This window comes from Saimiri boliviensis, chromosome 20, assembly GCF_048565385.1.
Source record: "Saimiri boliviensis isolate mSaiBol1 chromosome 20, mSaiBol1.pri, whole genome shotgun sequence".
In the NCBI taxonomy this organism is placed as follows: Eukaryota; Metazoa; Chordata; class Mammalia; order Primates; family Cebidae; genus Saimiri; species Saimiri boliviensis.
The window spans coordinates 32,230,841-32,246,421 of NC_133468.1; the positions used below are offsets into that span (position 1 = coordinate 32,230,841).

The 15,581-nt window shown below is 47.4% G+C and overlaps 1 protein-coding gene and 2 non-coding genes across 4 annotated transcripts; 2 read left to right on the top strand and 1 right to left on the bottom strand.

Moving 5' to 3' along the window:
- Window positions 1–1,295: 1,295 nt before the first annotated feature.
- On the top strand, window positions 1,296–1,416 carry LOC120360444 (U4atac minor spliceosomal RNA). Its single transcript, XR_005576941.1, has one exon. It is a non-coding gene; the product is annotated as a U4atac minor spliceosomal RNA (small nuclear RNA).
- Window positions 1,417–1,984: 568 nt separating this feature from the next.
- On the bottom strand, window positions 1,985–9,833 carry IFT22 (intraflagellar transport 22). Of its 2 annotated transcripts, none has more exons than XM_003934147.4 (5): window positions 9,663–9,833; window positions 7,329–7,405; window positions 6,555–6,644; window positions 4,577–4,779; window positions 1,985–3,103 (listed from the first exon to the last, which is right to left on the bottom strand). In XM_003934147.4, exons 1-5 carry the CDS (start codon window positions 9,699–9,701, stop codon window positions 2,955–2,957), a joined length of 558 nt encoding a protein of 185 aa, XP_003934196.1. In that variant the 5' UTR covers window positions 9,702–9,833; the 3' UTR covers window positions 1,985–2,954. The 2 variants fall into 2 exon arrangements, with proteins under 2 accessions (XP_003934196.1, XP_074246385.1); XM_074390284.1 differs by lacking the exon at window positions 9,663–9,833 and adding an exon at window positions 9,437–9,644.
- A 5,270-nt stretch (window positions 9,834–15,103) lies between these two features.
- On the top strand, window positions 15,104–15,244 carry LOC120360461 (U4 spliceosomal RNA). Its single transcript, XR_005576952.1, has one exon. It is a non-coding gene; the product is annotated as a U4 spliceosomal RNA (small nuclear RNA).
- The last annotated feature ends 337 nt before the right edge of the window (window positions 15,245–15,581 follow it).

Here is a 15,581-nt window from a genome sequence, read left to right on the forward strand (position 1 = left end):
TTAATTAAAAAAGAAAGGAACAAAATGTCAATAGCAATTGTGGATATAGTTGACGTAGCTATCAACCAGATACTGAGTTTTCCAGAGTACACAGCAAATATGGAACTGAGGAAATCAATGTATGAAATACGAAGTACACTTGAAAGTTTCAATGATAGACTAGACCAAGTAGAAAAAAAAAACTCTCAAAACTTAAAATCTGAAGCCTTTTTCTCAATTCAAAGAGATTTAAATCATTATACTCTGGCCATTCGTGTGAACAAAATCTGCTGGGTTGTTACACTGGGGTCTTGGATAATCATTAAAGGTGAAAATGAAAATCATTGCTTTTTGAGGTAGCCAATTTTGTGAGATTGATTTTTGTTAGGCAGCAGTCATGGAAAGATGATTTTGTTCAGTTAACATTAATAGTACTCACAGTAATCCTAACAGGTGAATGTGGTTCAAAATAAATTGCCAGGGAATTGGCATGGTCTAGAAAAGCCACTCTCTCCAACAGATTGCCTACACAGCTACATGTCAGCCTTCCTCACTGTGAAAGTGACAGACACGGCCAGGCGCAGTGGCTCACGCCTGTAATCCCAGCACCTGGGGAGGTTGAGGCAGGTGGATCGCCTGAGGTCAAGAGTTCGAGACCAGCCTGACCAATATGGAGAAACCCCGTCTCTACTAAAAATACAAAATTAGCCAGGCATGGTGGTGGTGCATGCCTATAATCCCAGATACTTGGGAGGCTGAGGCAGGAGAATCGCTTGAACCCGGGAGACAAGAGATTGCTCCATTGCACTCTAGCCTGGGCAACAAGAGTGAAACTCTGTCTCAAAAAAAAGAAGCATTTTTATTCATCTCCTTTAGGTGCCTCAACTTTTTCTCCCACTCTCAGCTGAAAAGAGATACATCTACCATTTCATCCACTTAGCCGATTTTCTTGTTGGTTATGTTAAAAAGTTACAAACATAACAATTATGAATGAAAAGTAACTCCATGGCCAGGCCTGGTGGCTCATGCCTGTCATCCCAGCACTTTGGGAGGCCGAGGTGGGTGAATCACAAGGTCAAGAGTTCAAGACCAGCCTGGCCAAGATGGTGAAACCCCGTGCCTACTAAAAATACAAAATTTAGCTTGCCATGGTGGCATGCGCTTGTAATCCCAGCTACTTGGGAGGCTGAAGCAGGAGGATCGCTTGAACCCGGGGAGCAGACTTCGCAGTGAGCCGAGATTGTGCCACCGTACTCCAGCCTGGGCAACAGAGCAAGACTCCGTCTCAAAAAAAAAAAAAAAAAAAAAAAAGCTATCGCTTCCTTGGGGTTGCGCTACTGTCCAATGCGCGCATAGCGAGGGCAGTACTGCTAACGCCTGAACAACACACCCGCATCAACTACAGCTTTGCTTTACCTTGGTGCAATTTTTGGAAAAATGAAAACCTGCTTAAAAAAAAGAAAAAGAACTCCTAAAATGATTAAAACAAACTCGCTTCTACAATAAACCATAAACTCACCGTATCTAGTGATTCTGTGCATTAAATCTCTTGAACATGTTTACCAATTTGGTGTTATGAAAAGTTTTTTAGAAGTTGTGTATGGGCTGGGCACAATGGCTCAGGCCTGTAATCCCAGCACTTTGGGAAGTTGAGGTGGGTGGATCACCTGAGGTCAGGAGTTTGAGATCAGCCTGGTTAACATGGTGAAACCTCATCTCTACAAAAAAATATAAAAATTAGCCAGGCATGCACTAATTAGGAGGTGTGAGCCATCAAGCCCCGCCGATAACTTTTAAAATTTGAAAAAATCCCCTCTTCAGGAATTGGGTATGTAAATTAAAAAATTTAAAAAAGAAAAGAAAAGAAAAGAAAAATCCCTGAATGACCAGGTAAATCTTTTAGGCTTATAATGAAAATAGCAATGCATTTCTTATTGTAACTACTTTGAAAATATTCACCAACCACATTCCTTTTCTAGTCTATCACATTCTTGATTTCCCCATCAAGTTTTTTTTTTTTTTAAGACCTGAGTCTTGCTCTATTGCCCAGGCTGGAGTGCAGTGGTGCAATCTTGGCTCACTGCAACCTCCAACTCCTGGGTTCAATTAATTCTCCTGCTTCAGCCTCCCGAGTAGCTGGGATTATAGACACCTGCCAGCATGCCAGGTTCATTTTTGTATTTTTAGTAGAGATGGGGTTTTGCCATGTTGGGCAGGCTGGATTCGAACACCTGGCCTCAAGTGATCCGCCTGCCTCGGCGTCCTGAAGTGCAGGATGACAAGTGTGAGCCACTGCGCCTGGCCTAGAACTCTTAAAGAAAATGAAGAATGCGTTTTTATTTCCTTTTTTGCATATCCAAGACATTGCACTCAAGTTTCTGAATCTGCCTTACTATTAGGTTGGCACAAAAGTAATTGGGGATTTTGCTGTTAAAAATTAAAAATGGCAAAAACCACGATTATTTTGCACTAATCTAACATTTAGGAAAATGTAATGAGTTCCACGAGGGTGGGGATTTCCGTCTTTTTCATGTATGCTGTCTACAGTCAGCAGCTAGAACAGCGGTGCACACACAGCAGGCACTCAACCGGTCAGTATTTTTTGGGTGAATCAAAGAATGAAAATCATATTCAAGCCCATACACGTGGATTGAACTACTGTTGTATTATTGGGCTACAACAGTTACAATTCCACAAACTGTGTAAGTGGACATTCGTGAAGGTGGTAAATCTCTCTATTTTACAGCTCTTTGGGAAGTTCTGGGGTCAGGAAATCAGAAATCGATGATAGGATTTTCTCAGCTGAACTCAGGACAGAGCACAGTCTGAGCAGGACTGGGGCCTTCCTGCAGGTAGAAACACTTCCTCTGCAGTCACAGGGAGAAGACAACATCAGCAGCTGGATGCAGTTTCAGATCTGCACCAAGAAAGACGCCGATTTCACTAGGGCTGTGGCAGCCCCAGGTGGAGGCTGTCTAGGTCATGATTGACATCTCCTCCCGGTCTCTGCTCTCAGACATGGAGTTGATGATGCTTTTTAAATACTTTATGAATTCCATCCGGATCTCCTCGGGGTCATCTTCCAGGTTTGAGTGCACCAGCTTCAGCTTGTTCAAGGGTGGCGCTTGAAAATGAAAATAAGGTTCATTGGACAAGCAGTCTCAATGAGGGACTCTTTCTAGCTCCCAGTAAAATTTCTAGAAGACATCTGTTTAACTTTCTGAAGTTCACAGACCAAGTTGTCTTTCCTGATGCCAGTGAACAAAGAAAGGTTTTGCTATACTGCCACCTGGTCACAGGACGGAAACTTCAGAAACCACCCTCCAGGTCCCCTGCTTTTTCTTTTTTTTGAGATGGAGTCTTGCTCTGCTGCCAGGCTGGAGTGCAGCGATGCCATCTCGGCTTACTGCAACCTCGGCCTCCCGGGTTGAAGTGATTCTCCTGCCTCAGCCTCCTGAGTAGCTGCGATTACAGGTATGCGACATCATGCCCAACTAATTTTTGTATTTTTAGTAGAGACAGGGTTTCACCATGTTGGCCAGGATGGTCTCGATCTCTTGACCTTCTGATCCGCCCAACTTGACATCCCAAAGTGTTGGGATTACAAGTGTGAGCCACCGCGCTTGGCCATTCCTCTGTTCTTAAACCAGAAAGGAATAGATTCTCTCTTTCATTTTGTTTCTGAGTATTTTTGGAGTTGTTTTTCAGGATTACTGTGTGACCTCTGGGATGTGTGTGTCATGTGAATTGGAGGTTTTTCTCCACAAAAGTTCTTTCAGCAAAGAGTGCCTCCCACCAGCCATACCCAAGAATAGCTACACGCAGGACTTTCCACTCTGTATACTGCTTTGTTTTTCTTTTTGTTTTTGAGACAGAGTTTCACTCTTGTTGCCCAGGCTGGAGTGCAATGGCACGATTTCAGATCAGTGCAACCTCCACCTCCCAGGCACAAGTGATTCTTCTGCCTCAGGCTTCCGAGTAGCTGGGATTACAGGTATGTACCACCACGCCTGGCTAATTTTTGTATTTTTAGTACAGATGAGGTTTCACCATGTTGGCCAGGCTGGTTTTGAACTCCTGATCTCAAGTGATCTGCCTCGCAAAGTGTTGGGATAACAGGCGTGAGCCATCACACCCAGCCTTTTTATATTTTTGAGATGGTATCTTACCCTGTCACCCAGGCTGGAGTGTAATGGTGAGATTTCAGCTCACTGCAACCTCCACCTCCCGGGTTCAAGCAATTCTCCTGCCTCAGCCTCCTGAGTAGCTGGGACTACAGGCGCCTGCCATCATGCCTGGCTAATTTTTGTATTTTTAGTAGAGACGAGGTTTTACCATGTTGGCCAGGCTGGTCTTGAACTCCTGACCTCAGGTGATCCACCCGCCTCAGCCTCCCAAAGTGCTGGGATTACAGGCAGGAGACACCATGCCCAGCCAAACCTGGCAATTCTGACTCACATGGAGAGGGCAACAATTGCCTAGGGTACAGTATGTGCTCAGTAACTGGACGGAGCTGCTGGTTTCTAGGACATGAGACAATATGTAGGTATCCAAAACGCTCAAGACAAAAGAGGAAGAGAAATTCCAGTTTCCTTACACAAAGACAGGCTTCCTTTGTCATCTCCAGAGCCTGGTTTGTGGTGCGCAATTAGCATGCACTGTGTGTCCTGTAAGGACTGCTGCTGGACGAAGCAGGAATACCACATTTCCGTTTCCTTCCGGTGGCTTGGGATGTCAGCATTGAAAACGATCACCACTCCATGGGCATCCTTCATCAGGGCTGGCCAGCAGGACTCAAACCTGCAAGGAAGAAAAGGAACAAGCGGGAATGTTAGGTTGTTCGGGTTTTCTTTTCTTTTTTTTGACAGAGTGGTTCTCTTGCCTCAGCTTCCTGAGTAGCTGGAATTACAGGAATGCACCACCATGCCCAGCTAATTTTGTATTTTTAGTGGAGATGGGGTTTCTCCTTGTTGGTCAGTCTGGTCTCTAACTCCCAAACTCAGGTGATCCGCCTGCTTCGGCCTCCCAAGGTGCTGGGATTACAGGCATGAGCCACTGTGCCCGGCCTAGGTTATTCTGGATTCTAACTGTGGACTTTAAAAAGAATATCTTAGTAATAAAAGTTGGTAGATGAATTCCTTTTTTTTTTTTTTTTTTTTAAGACACAGGGTCTTGCTCTCTCAGGCTAAAGTGCAGTTGTGGGATCACAGCTCACTGCAGCCTCCAATGTGGGCTCAAGTGATCCTTCTGCCTCAGTCTTCTGAGTAGCTAGGACTATGGGTGTGCACCACATCAATTTTATTTCGTGGAAAGGTTGACAATTTCTTCATGAAAAAATTTTATTATTATTATTACTTTTTTTTGAGACAGAGTCTGGCTCTGTTGCCCAGGCTGGAGATCTTAGCTCACTGCAACCTCCACCTACTGGGTTCAAGCGATTTTCCTGCCTCAGCCTCCTAAGTAGCTGGGATTATAGGTGCACACTACCACACTGGGCTAATTTTTATATGTTTAGTACAGACGGGGTTTCACTATGTTGGCCTGGCTGGTTTCAAACTCCTGAGGCTCAGGTGATCTGCCTGCCTCATCCCGCCAAAGTACTGGATTACAGGTGTGAGCCATGGCGCCTGGCCCCTATTTTTTTTAAGATGAAGTTTCATCATGTTGGCCAGGCTGGTCTTGAACTCCTGACCTTACGTGATCTGCCTGACTCAGCCTCCCAAAGTGCTGGGATTACAGGTGTGAGCTACCCGACCCAGCCAAGGTCGATGACTTCTAACTGCATCATAACCTAATCACTAAAGTGTATAAAGCAGTGCAGGTCAGCAAATACTTTATCAAGCTCATCTTCTTTTTTTTTTTTTTTTTTTTTTTTTTGAGACAGAGTTTCTCTCTTGTTACCCAGGCTGGAGTGCAATGGCGCGATCTCGGCTCACCGCAACCTCCGCCTCCTGGGTTCAGGCAATTCTCCTGCCTCAGCCTCCTGAGTAGCTGGGATTACAGGCACGCGCCACCATGCCCAGCTAATTTTTTGTATTTTTAGTAGAGACGGGGTTTCACCATGTTGACCAGGATGGTCTCGATCTCTTGACCTTGTGATCCACCCGCCTCGGCCTCCCAAAGTGCTGGGATTACAGGTGTAAGCCACCGTGCCCGGCCTATCAAGCTCTTCATATGTGCCAGGAAATATACTTGGCCCAACTCCATGGTGCTTCATGGGCAACTGATTTTTTTTTTGAGACAGAGTCTCACTCTGTCACCCAGGCTGGAGTGCAATGGTGTGATCTTGGCTCACTGCAATCTCCGCCTCCTGGGTTCAAGCAATTGTCCTTCCTCAGCCTCCCGAGTAGCTGGGATTACAGGCATCCACCACCACGCCTGGCTAATATTTTGTATTTTTAGTAGAGACAGGGTTTCGCCATGTTGGCCAGGATGGTCTCGAACTCTTGACCTCAGGTGATCCATCCGCCTCGGCCTCCCAAAGGGCTGGGATTACAGGTGTAAACCACCGCGCCAGGCCTGGGAAGCTGATTTTAAACCATTTGATGAAGTGACTTTATTTAAAGGAAACATACTTGGGATCTCCACCACAGTCCCACAGCTCGAATTCACAGCCTGTGCCTTTGTTGTTGCTGGTAACATGTGGGTTCTCGAATTCCAGGATCCTGAAAGGAAAAAGAAAAGCAGTACGCTGGGCGGGGTGGCTCACACCTGTAATCTCAACACTCTGGGAGGCCCAGGTGGAAGGATCACTTGAGATCAGGAGTTCGAGACCAGCCTGGCCAACATGGTGAAACCCCATCTCTACTAAAAATACAAGAATTAGCCAGGCGTGGTGGTGGATGCCTGTCATCCCAGCTACTCCAGAGGCTGAGGCAGGAGAATTGCTTGAACCCAGGAGGCAGAGGTTGCAGTGAGTGGAGATTGCACCACTGCACTCCAGCCTGGTGACAGAGTGAGACTCCATCTCAAAATTAAAAAAAAAAAAGAAGAGCAGCAGCAGCACCAGTAATGAAGCCGCGTAACACTTCAGGAATGGCAACAGGGTCTCACTCTGTCACCCAGGCTGGAGTGCAGTGGCACAGTCACAGCTCACTGCAGCTTCTAACTCCTGGCCTCAAGCGATCCTCCTGCTTCAGCCTTCCATGTAGCTGAGACTACAGGCAGATGTCAACATACCTGGCTAACATTTTATTTTAGTTGAGATGGGTGTCTCCCTATATTGCCCAGGGTTCAAGTGATCCTCCTGCTTTGGCCTCCCAGAGTGTGGGCATTAGAGGCGTGAGCTTCCCTGCCCGGCCAGTCGGACACTCTTTGACTCTTTGGGACTCAGATCGGTCAGGGCTCACCTCACTCCTTGGGTTGGGCTGTATTCGGTGATGTCAGAAGATTCTGTCAGAAAGTTGGCCAAAACAGTTTTTCCACTCTGTGAAAATGAGAACAAGTAAAGGCCTTTGCTGAAAGGCAGAAGCAAACCAAAAAAAAAGCACCCCAAGAGGTGTCCTGGAACCCACTGTGATGCAGTATAGGTCACGGGCACTCGGAGATCACTGCGGTGGTTATGACCTCACTGTCTTGCTCCAGTGCAGTGGGCACAGCCTGGTCTGAGGCCCAGGGAGCATGGGATTAGGAATTTTTTTTTTTTGAGACAGAGTTTCACTCTTATTGCCCAGGTTAGGGTGCAATGGCGTGATCTCAGCTTACCGCAACTTCTGCCTCCTGGGTACAAGTGATTCTCCTGCCTCACTCAGTCTCCTGAGTAGCTAGGACTATAGGCATGTGCCACCACGTCTGGCTAATTTTTGTATTTTCAGTAGAGATGCAGTTTCACTATGTTAGGCTGATCTCAAAGTCCTGACCTCAAGTGATCCACCTCCCTCCGACTCCCAAAGTGCTAGGATTACAGGCGTGAGCCACTGCGCCTAGCCAAGGAGTTCTTTAAGGTCACAGAAAGGATCAAAGTCAGCCTGGGGACTTGTGGCTGGCTGTCTAACAATCTCACACAGAGCTGTTTCTCCATCTCGATTATATGAGTAATACATATTGCTTTTTTTTTTTTTTTAGACAAGGTCTTGGTCTGTTACCAAGGCTAGAGTGCAGCGACATGATCATAGATCACTGCAGCCTCGATCTGTAGGGTTCAAGTGATCCTTCCACCTCAGCCTCCTGAGTAGCGGGACTACAGGTGTATGCCACCACACCCAGCTAAGTTTTTTATTTCTGTAGGGATGGGGTTTCCCTATGTTGCCCAGTTTGGTCTCGAATGCGTGAGCTGAAGTGATCGCCCCTCTTTGGCTTTCCAAGGTGCTGGTAGGCATTAGCCACTGTTCCTGGCCTGAGACACCTACAAGGGTAAGGATGTGTGTGTGTGTGTGTGTGTGTGTGTGTGTGTGTGTGTGTGTGTTTAGATGGAGTTTCATTCTTGTTGCCCAGGCTGAAGTACAATGGCACGATCTTGGCTCACTGCAACTTCTGCCTCCTGGATTCAAGTGATTCTCCTGCCTCACCCTCCCAAGTAGCTGGGATTACAGGCGCCCACCACCATGCCCAGCTAATTTTTGTATTTTTAGTAGAGATGGGGTTTCACCGTGTTAGTCAGGCTGGTCTCGAACTCCTGACCTCAGGTGATCCACCCGCCTCAGGCTTCCAAAGTGCTGGCATTACAGGCATGAGCCACAGCACCTGGCTTTTTTTTTTTTTTTTTTTAATGCATTTAGCTTCAGTCCATCTGAGCTTTATTTCTGTGGATGATAAGTATACATGTAGATGTGATCCTCACTACCACTCCCCCGAAACACACATGAATAGCCAACGGTTCCAAGACCGTATAGTAAAAAACTCAGGCCTTGAGCAACGGCTCACACCTGTAATCCCAGCACATTGGGAGGCTGAGGCGGGAGGACCGCTTGAGCCAGGAGTTGGAGACCAGCCTAGGTATTAGGCAACATAGTGAGACCCTGTCTCTATAAATAATTAACAAATTTAGGCCAGGGGTGGTGGCTCATGGCCATAACCCCAGCACTTTGGGAGGGTGAGGCCGGCTGATCACTTGAGGTCAGGAGTTCGAGCCCAGCCTGGTCAACATGGTGAAAACCCATCTCTACTAAAAATACAAAAATTAGCCAGGGATGGTGGTGTGGACCTGTAATAGCTAGTAAGGAGGCTGGGGCAGGAATCTTTTGAAGCCGGGGGATGGAGGTTGCAGTGAGCCAAGATCATGCCACTGCACTCCATCCTGGGAGACAGAGGACTCAGGAGGACTGCTTGAGCCCAGCGAAGTCGAGGCTGCAGCGAGCTCTGATCACACCACTGCACTCCAGCGTGGACGACAGAGCGAGACACCCTGTCTCAAACAAACAGAAGTCCAGACCCACAGACGCATTCATTAGGGGGATCCCGGAAGCAAAGGAAAGAGTCACGACACCTAGGCTGTGGTTCCAATGACGCCACTCCGTACCTTGGGCCTTCGGTGGCTCAATAACACCGGGTTCGCCTCCACTACACCCTCCCAGCAGTGGCTGGAATCAACGTCTAAAAGCACGGAGTTCACGGAACGGCCGAGGGCACCAGCCGGGATGGGCCTTGTGGGCCCGGGTTTCCGCCTCCCAGACCAGGTGGTTGGGGGCCTGCCAGGCCCGGAGGCCGGCTCCCCGCTCCCTCTCCCGCGCCGGACCAGGCCTCACCTCGCAAGGCCCCACGAAGAGGATCTTAGCCTTCAGCATCGTCACCCACAGCCGGCGTAGCGGACATCAGCCCACCGGAACCGGCGCGTCGCGATCGAGCGCGCCTTGGCGGCTTTCGTTTCCATGGCAGCGGCGAGCGGGCCGCAGGGGCCGACGGGACTCGGCCACTTCCGGCGCGCGGGGCGGAAAGTGGGCGCGTCTGCGACTGAGAGAGGGGCGGAGAGAAGCCGCCAAGCCCGGACTGCAGACGCGGTTCTGTAGGGGTTGACCTCTCTCTATTTCTTTTAGAGACAGGGTCTCACTCTGTCGCTCAGGCTGGGGTGCAGTGGCGCGATCTCGGCTCACCATTAACCTCCGCCTCCCGGGTTCAAGCTTTTCTCCCGCCTCAGCCTCCCGAGTAGCTGGGATTACAGGCAGTGCGCCACCACGCCCGGCTAATTTTGTATTTCTAGTAGAGACGGGGTTTCTCCGTGTTGGTCAGGTTGGTCTCGAACTCCCGACGTCAAGGGATCCGCCCGCCTTGGTCTCCCAAAATACTGGGATTACAGGCGTGAGCCTCCATTCCCGGCCATCTCTCTCTCTTTCTTTTAGAGACAGGGTCTCACTCTGTCGCCCAGGCTGGAGTGCAGTGGCGCAATCTCGGCTCACTGCAACCTCCGCCTCCCGGGTTCAAGTGATTCTCCTGCCTCAGCCTCCTGAGTAGCTGGGACTACAGGCACGTGCCACCATGCCCAGCTAATTTTTGTATTTTTAGTAGAGACAGGTTTCGCCATGTTGGTCGGGCTGATCTCGAACTCCTGACCTCGTGATCTGCCCGCCTTTGTCTCTCAAAGTGCTGGGATTACAGAGGTGAGCCACCGTGCCCAGCCCCATATGCTACGTTTCTTTCTTTTCTTTTCTTTTGAGACGGAGTTTCGCTCTTGTTACCCAGGCTGGAGTGCAATGGCGCGATCTCGGCTCACCGCAACCTCTGCCTCCTGGGTTCAAGCAATTCTCCTTCCTCAGCCTCCCAAGTAGCTGGGATTGCAGACTAATGCCACCATGCCCAGCAATTTTTGTATTTTTAGTAGAGACGGGGTTTCACCGCGTTGACCAGGATGGTCTCGATCTCTTGACCTCGTGATCCACCCGTCTGGCCTCCCAAAGTGCTGGGATTATAGGCATGAGCCACCGTGGCCAGCCCTAAGCTACGTTTCTTAACAACACATGACTTCAGTGAATGGTCTCATTGGTGTTTGGGTTCACTGATCACAACTCTACAATATAGATGCTCAGTAAGTGTTGGTTCTGGGCCAGTGCAGTGGCTTACATATGCAATCCCAGCACTTTAGGAGACTGAATTGGGAGGATCACTTGACACTAGGCATTTGAGATCAGCCTGGGCAATAAGCAAGACCCTGTCTCCTGTCTACACACACACACACAATCAGCCAGGCATGGTGGAATGCCTGTAGTCCCAGATGCTGGGGAAGCTAAGGTGAGAGGATCACTTGATCCCAGAAGCTTGAGGCTGCAGTGAACCATGATTGCGCCATTGCACTGTAGCCCGAGCTTCAGAACGAGACCCCGACTCAAAAAAAAAATAAGATAAAAGGGCCAATCATGATGGTTCACTCCTGTAATCCCAACACTTGGGAGGCCGAGGCAGGTGGATCATGAGGTCAAGAGATAGAGACCATCCTGGCCAACATGGTGAAAACACGCCTGTATTAGAAGTACAAAAATTAGCCGGGTGTGGTGGTGCACGCCTGTAGTCCCAGCTACTTGGGAAACTCAGGCAGGAGAATCGCTTGAACCCGGGAGGCAGAGATTGCTGTGAGCCGAGATCACGCCACTGCACTCCAGCCTGGCGACAAAGACAAGGGTGTCTCAAAGAAAAAAAAAAAAGTGTCAGTTTCATATTTCCTTTCATAACACGCACATAGGAACACATATACGTTCATTTACTCTATAAATATTTAAGTTAATGAATGTTCCCTTAATCTTGCCAAGAAGCTTTAGCTTTTGGTTCCAGGTGAGAGAAATAAAAATTCTCAGATGCTTTACCTTACTTCGATATATGTGCTGTGTACATTTGGGGTGACTATTGTAAATCATTGAAATAGTTTGCTTTATGACTTTCATTTTAATTGGAAGAGGTCGACTTCAGACAGCTTAATACCCAGCCTTTGGTTGTAAAATGAGCAGTAGACCATTAGCGGGGGTGAGAAATGGGTGAACTTAGAATCATTTTTCTCCTCCTTCTCTGATTCAATGCAATAAAATCTTTCACTTACAAAAAAAAAAAAGTAAAGAAATAAGTTTGACATATTTCAAATCCCTTCTATAAATTGTTGAAAAGATTTAATATAACCACCAGCCATAAAATCTTTAATTTGAGTTGACCCTCTGTGGTCTCATGATTACACATGCAATTTTTATTATTAAAGAATAAATTGTGGATTTCCCATGACTCCAGGGAATCAAATGCCCTTCAGTCACCTTCTCCAGCAACTCGAGGATTTGAAGCTTTTCCGTTCAACTCTTGAAGAGAAGAATTTCACAAAATGGTATGTAACCTGGAAATATTGTGTTCCCTATGAATGCTGTCATCTTTTCTTTTATTTGAAAAAAGGAATAAAGCTCTAGCCAGAGATGATGTCCAGCAAGTTTGGTTTAGGAAAATCGATGATGTAAAAATTACTTTTCATCAATTCCCATTACAAAGCCTGAGCTATGCTTTCACTATAAAAAACATTTCCCAGCCGACTGAAGATAAGCTTTTGGCAAAGCAGTGAAACAGGGATATGGCTGGACCAGGAGCCTGTAGCCTGCATTTGGCCATGTCCTGTAGAAGGGATTTTGGGAGGTGGTGTCGTGCCGTGGAAAGAGTATCGATTCCAGAGTAAGACAATTTGAAATTAGGTGAGTGAGGCCAGGTGTGGTGGCTCATGCCTGTAATCCTAGCACTTTGGGAGGCCAAGGCAGGCAGATCAGTTGAGGCCAGGAGTTCAAGACCAGCCTGGCCAACATGGTGAAACTCTGTTTCTACTAAAAATACAAAAATTCGCCAGGTATGGTGGCAGATGCCTGTAATCCCAGCTACTCAGATGGCTGAGGCAGGAGAATCGCTTGAGCCCAGGAGGCAGAGGTTGCAGTGAGCCAAGATTGCGCTATTTCACTCCAGTCTGGGTGACAAGAGCAAGACTCTGTCAAAAAAAAAAAAAAAAAAAAAAAAAAAAGGACATAACTTGAGACTGGGTAATTTATAAAGGAAAGAGGTTTAATTGGCAGACAATTCTGCAGGCTGTATAGGCTTCTGCTTCGTGGGAGGCCTCAGGAAACTTTCTTTCTTAAGACAGAGTTTTGCTTTTGTTGCCCAAGCTGGAGTGCAATGGCGCAATCTCAGCTCACTGCAACCTCTGCTCCCCTTCAAATGATTCTCCTGCCTCAGCCTCCCGAGTAACTGAGATTATAGGCATGCGCCACCACACCCGGCTCATTTTTGTATTTTTAGTAGAGATGGGATTTCTCCGTGTTGGTCAGACTCGTCTTGAACTCCTGACCTCAGGTGATCCGCCTGCCTCGGCCTCCCAAAGTGTTGGGATTACAGGCATGAGCCACCACACCTGGGCAGGAAACTTATAATCATGGTGGAAGGTGAAGGAGAATCAAGCCCATCTGACATGGCAGAAGGAGGAGGAAGAGAGTGGGTGAGGGGGACGTGCTACACAGTTTTAAACAACCAGATCTTGTGAAAATTCTATCAGGAGACAGCACTAGGGGGATGGTGCTAAACCATTAGAAACCACCCCCTCCCCATGATCCAATCACCTCCCACCAGGCCACTCCTCCAACACTGGAGTTACAGTTCTACATGAGATTTGGGTGGGGACACAAATCCAAACCATATCAGCAGGTAGGCCTCTTCCATGTGGGAGGGGAGACACAAGAGCATGAATATCAGGAGGTGAGAATTACTGGAGCCATCTTGGATGCTGGTTTTCACTAAGCCGAGAGTTTAAGAGATTTCTTTCTTTTTTTCAAATTTGAGACACAGTCTTGCTCTGTTTCCCAGGCTAGAGTGCAACGGCACAATCACGACTCACTGCAACCCCGACCTCCTGGGACTCAAATGATCCTCCTGCCTCAGGCTCCGATGAGTATCTTTCGAGACCAGCCTGGCCAATATGGTGAAACCCCATCTCTACTGAAAATACAAAAAAAAAAAAAAAAAAATAGCTGGGCATGGCGGCATGCACCTGTAAATCCCAGCTATCTGGGAGGCCGAGGCAGGATAATGGCTTGAATCCAGAAGGCGAAGTTTGCAGTGAGCTGAGATTGTGCCACTGCACTCCAGCCTGGGCAACAAAGCAAGATTCCGTCTCAAAAAAAAAAAAAAAAAAAAAGAGAGAGAGAGAGAGAGAGAGAGAGAGAGAGAGAGAGAGATTGGGGTCTCCCTCTGTCACCTAGGCTGGAGTGCAGCGGTGCAATCAGCTCACTGCAGCCTCAACCTCCCAGGCTTAAGTGATCCTCCCACCTCTGCTTCCTAAGTGCCTGGGATTACAGGCACACACCACCATGCCCAGCTAGATTTTTAAATTTTTTGTAGAGACAGAGTCTCACTATCTTGCCTAGGCTGGGCTCAACCTAGTGAGTTCAAGCCATCCTTCTGCCTCGACCTCCCAGGTGCTAGGATTACAGATGTAAGCCACTGCTCCCAGCCCCAGCCAATACCTTTTTTCTTTTTCTTTTTTTCTTTCTTTCTTTCTTTTTTTTTTTTTTTTTTTTTTTTTTTGAGACAGTCTCACTCCATCACCAGGGCTAGAATGCAGTGGTGCAATCTCCACTCATTGCAACCTCCACCTCCTGGGTTCAAGCAGTTCTCCTGCCTCAGCCTCCCAAAGTACTTGGATTACAGGCGTGAGCCACTGCTTCCAGCCCCAGCCAATATCTCTTTTTCTTTTCTTTTCTTTTTTTTTTTTTTTTGAGATGGAGTCTCACTCCATCACCAGGGCTGGAATGCAGTGGTGGGATCTTTGTTCATTGCAACCTCCACCTCCTCGGTTCAAGCAATTATCCTGCCTCAGCCTCCCACAGTGCTGGGACTACAGACATGAGCCACTGCGCTCAGCACCCGACCAATATCTTGAATGCAGCTTCATGAGCAATCCTGAGCCATAACTACCCAGCTAAGCTACTCCCAAATTCCTGACCCATAGAAAGTGTATAAGATAATAAGTGTTTATTGTTCCTTTAGGTTGCTAAGTTTTGGGAGAATTTGTTACACATCAATAGATGATTAACAGAGCCTCAGTTTCTCTCTCACTGAAATGGGGATCCTAGAATTGTTGGCTTGAACCCAGGAGGTGGAGGTTGCAGTGAGCTAATATCATGTCACTGCACTCCAGCCTGGGCAATAAGTGAGACACTCTCTCAAAAATAAAATAAAACAAAGTAAAAGCTTTGTGCAGTGGCAGTATCATAGCCAATGAGGTTTATCCGAGGTGCGATTATTGCTAATTGAAAACTTTTCCCAATACCCCGCCGTGACGACTTGCAATAGAGTCGGCACTGGCAATGTTTGAAAGTCTCTATGGAGACTGATTAAAAAAAAAAAAAAAAAGTAAAATAAAATGAGGATCCTAAACCAGATCCTCTAGGGTGGTTAGGAGGATTGAATGTGATGAGGCATGCAAATTTTTTAGTCTAATTCCCAGCACGTGACAGATGGTTGATATCGGATAGCTGTGATCACTTATGGCACTCACAGGCCTTTAGAACATTTTCGTGATGCTTTTGACTAATGTCTCCACACCCACAAAATTTTCCCACTGCATTTTTGTTTTGTTTTTGAGACAAAGTCTTGCTCTGTCGCCCAGGCTGCAGTGTAGTGGCACGATCTCAGCTCACTGCAACCTCTGCCTCCTGGGTTCAAGT

Coding starts and splice junctions, on each gene's coding strand:
- IFT22 (XM_003934147.4), bottom strand. CDS start 9,701: ATGCTGAAGGCTAAGATCCTCTTCGTGGGGCCTTGCGAG. Junction 7,406..9,662: donor TCTTCGTGGGGCCTTGCGAG/GTGAGGCCTGGT, acceptor TCATTTTCACAG/AGTGGAAAAACTGTTTTGGC. Junction 4,780..6,554: donor GACTGTGGTGGAGATCCCAA/GTATGTTTCCTT, acceptor TCTTCCTTGCAG/GTTTGAGTCCTGCTGGCCAG.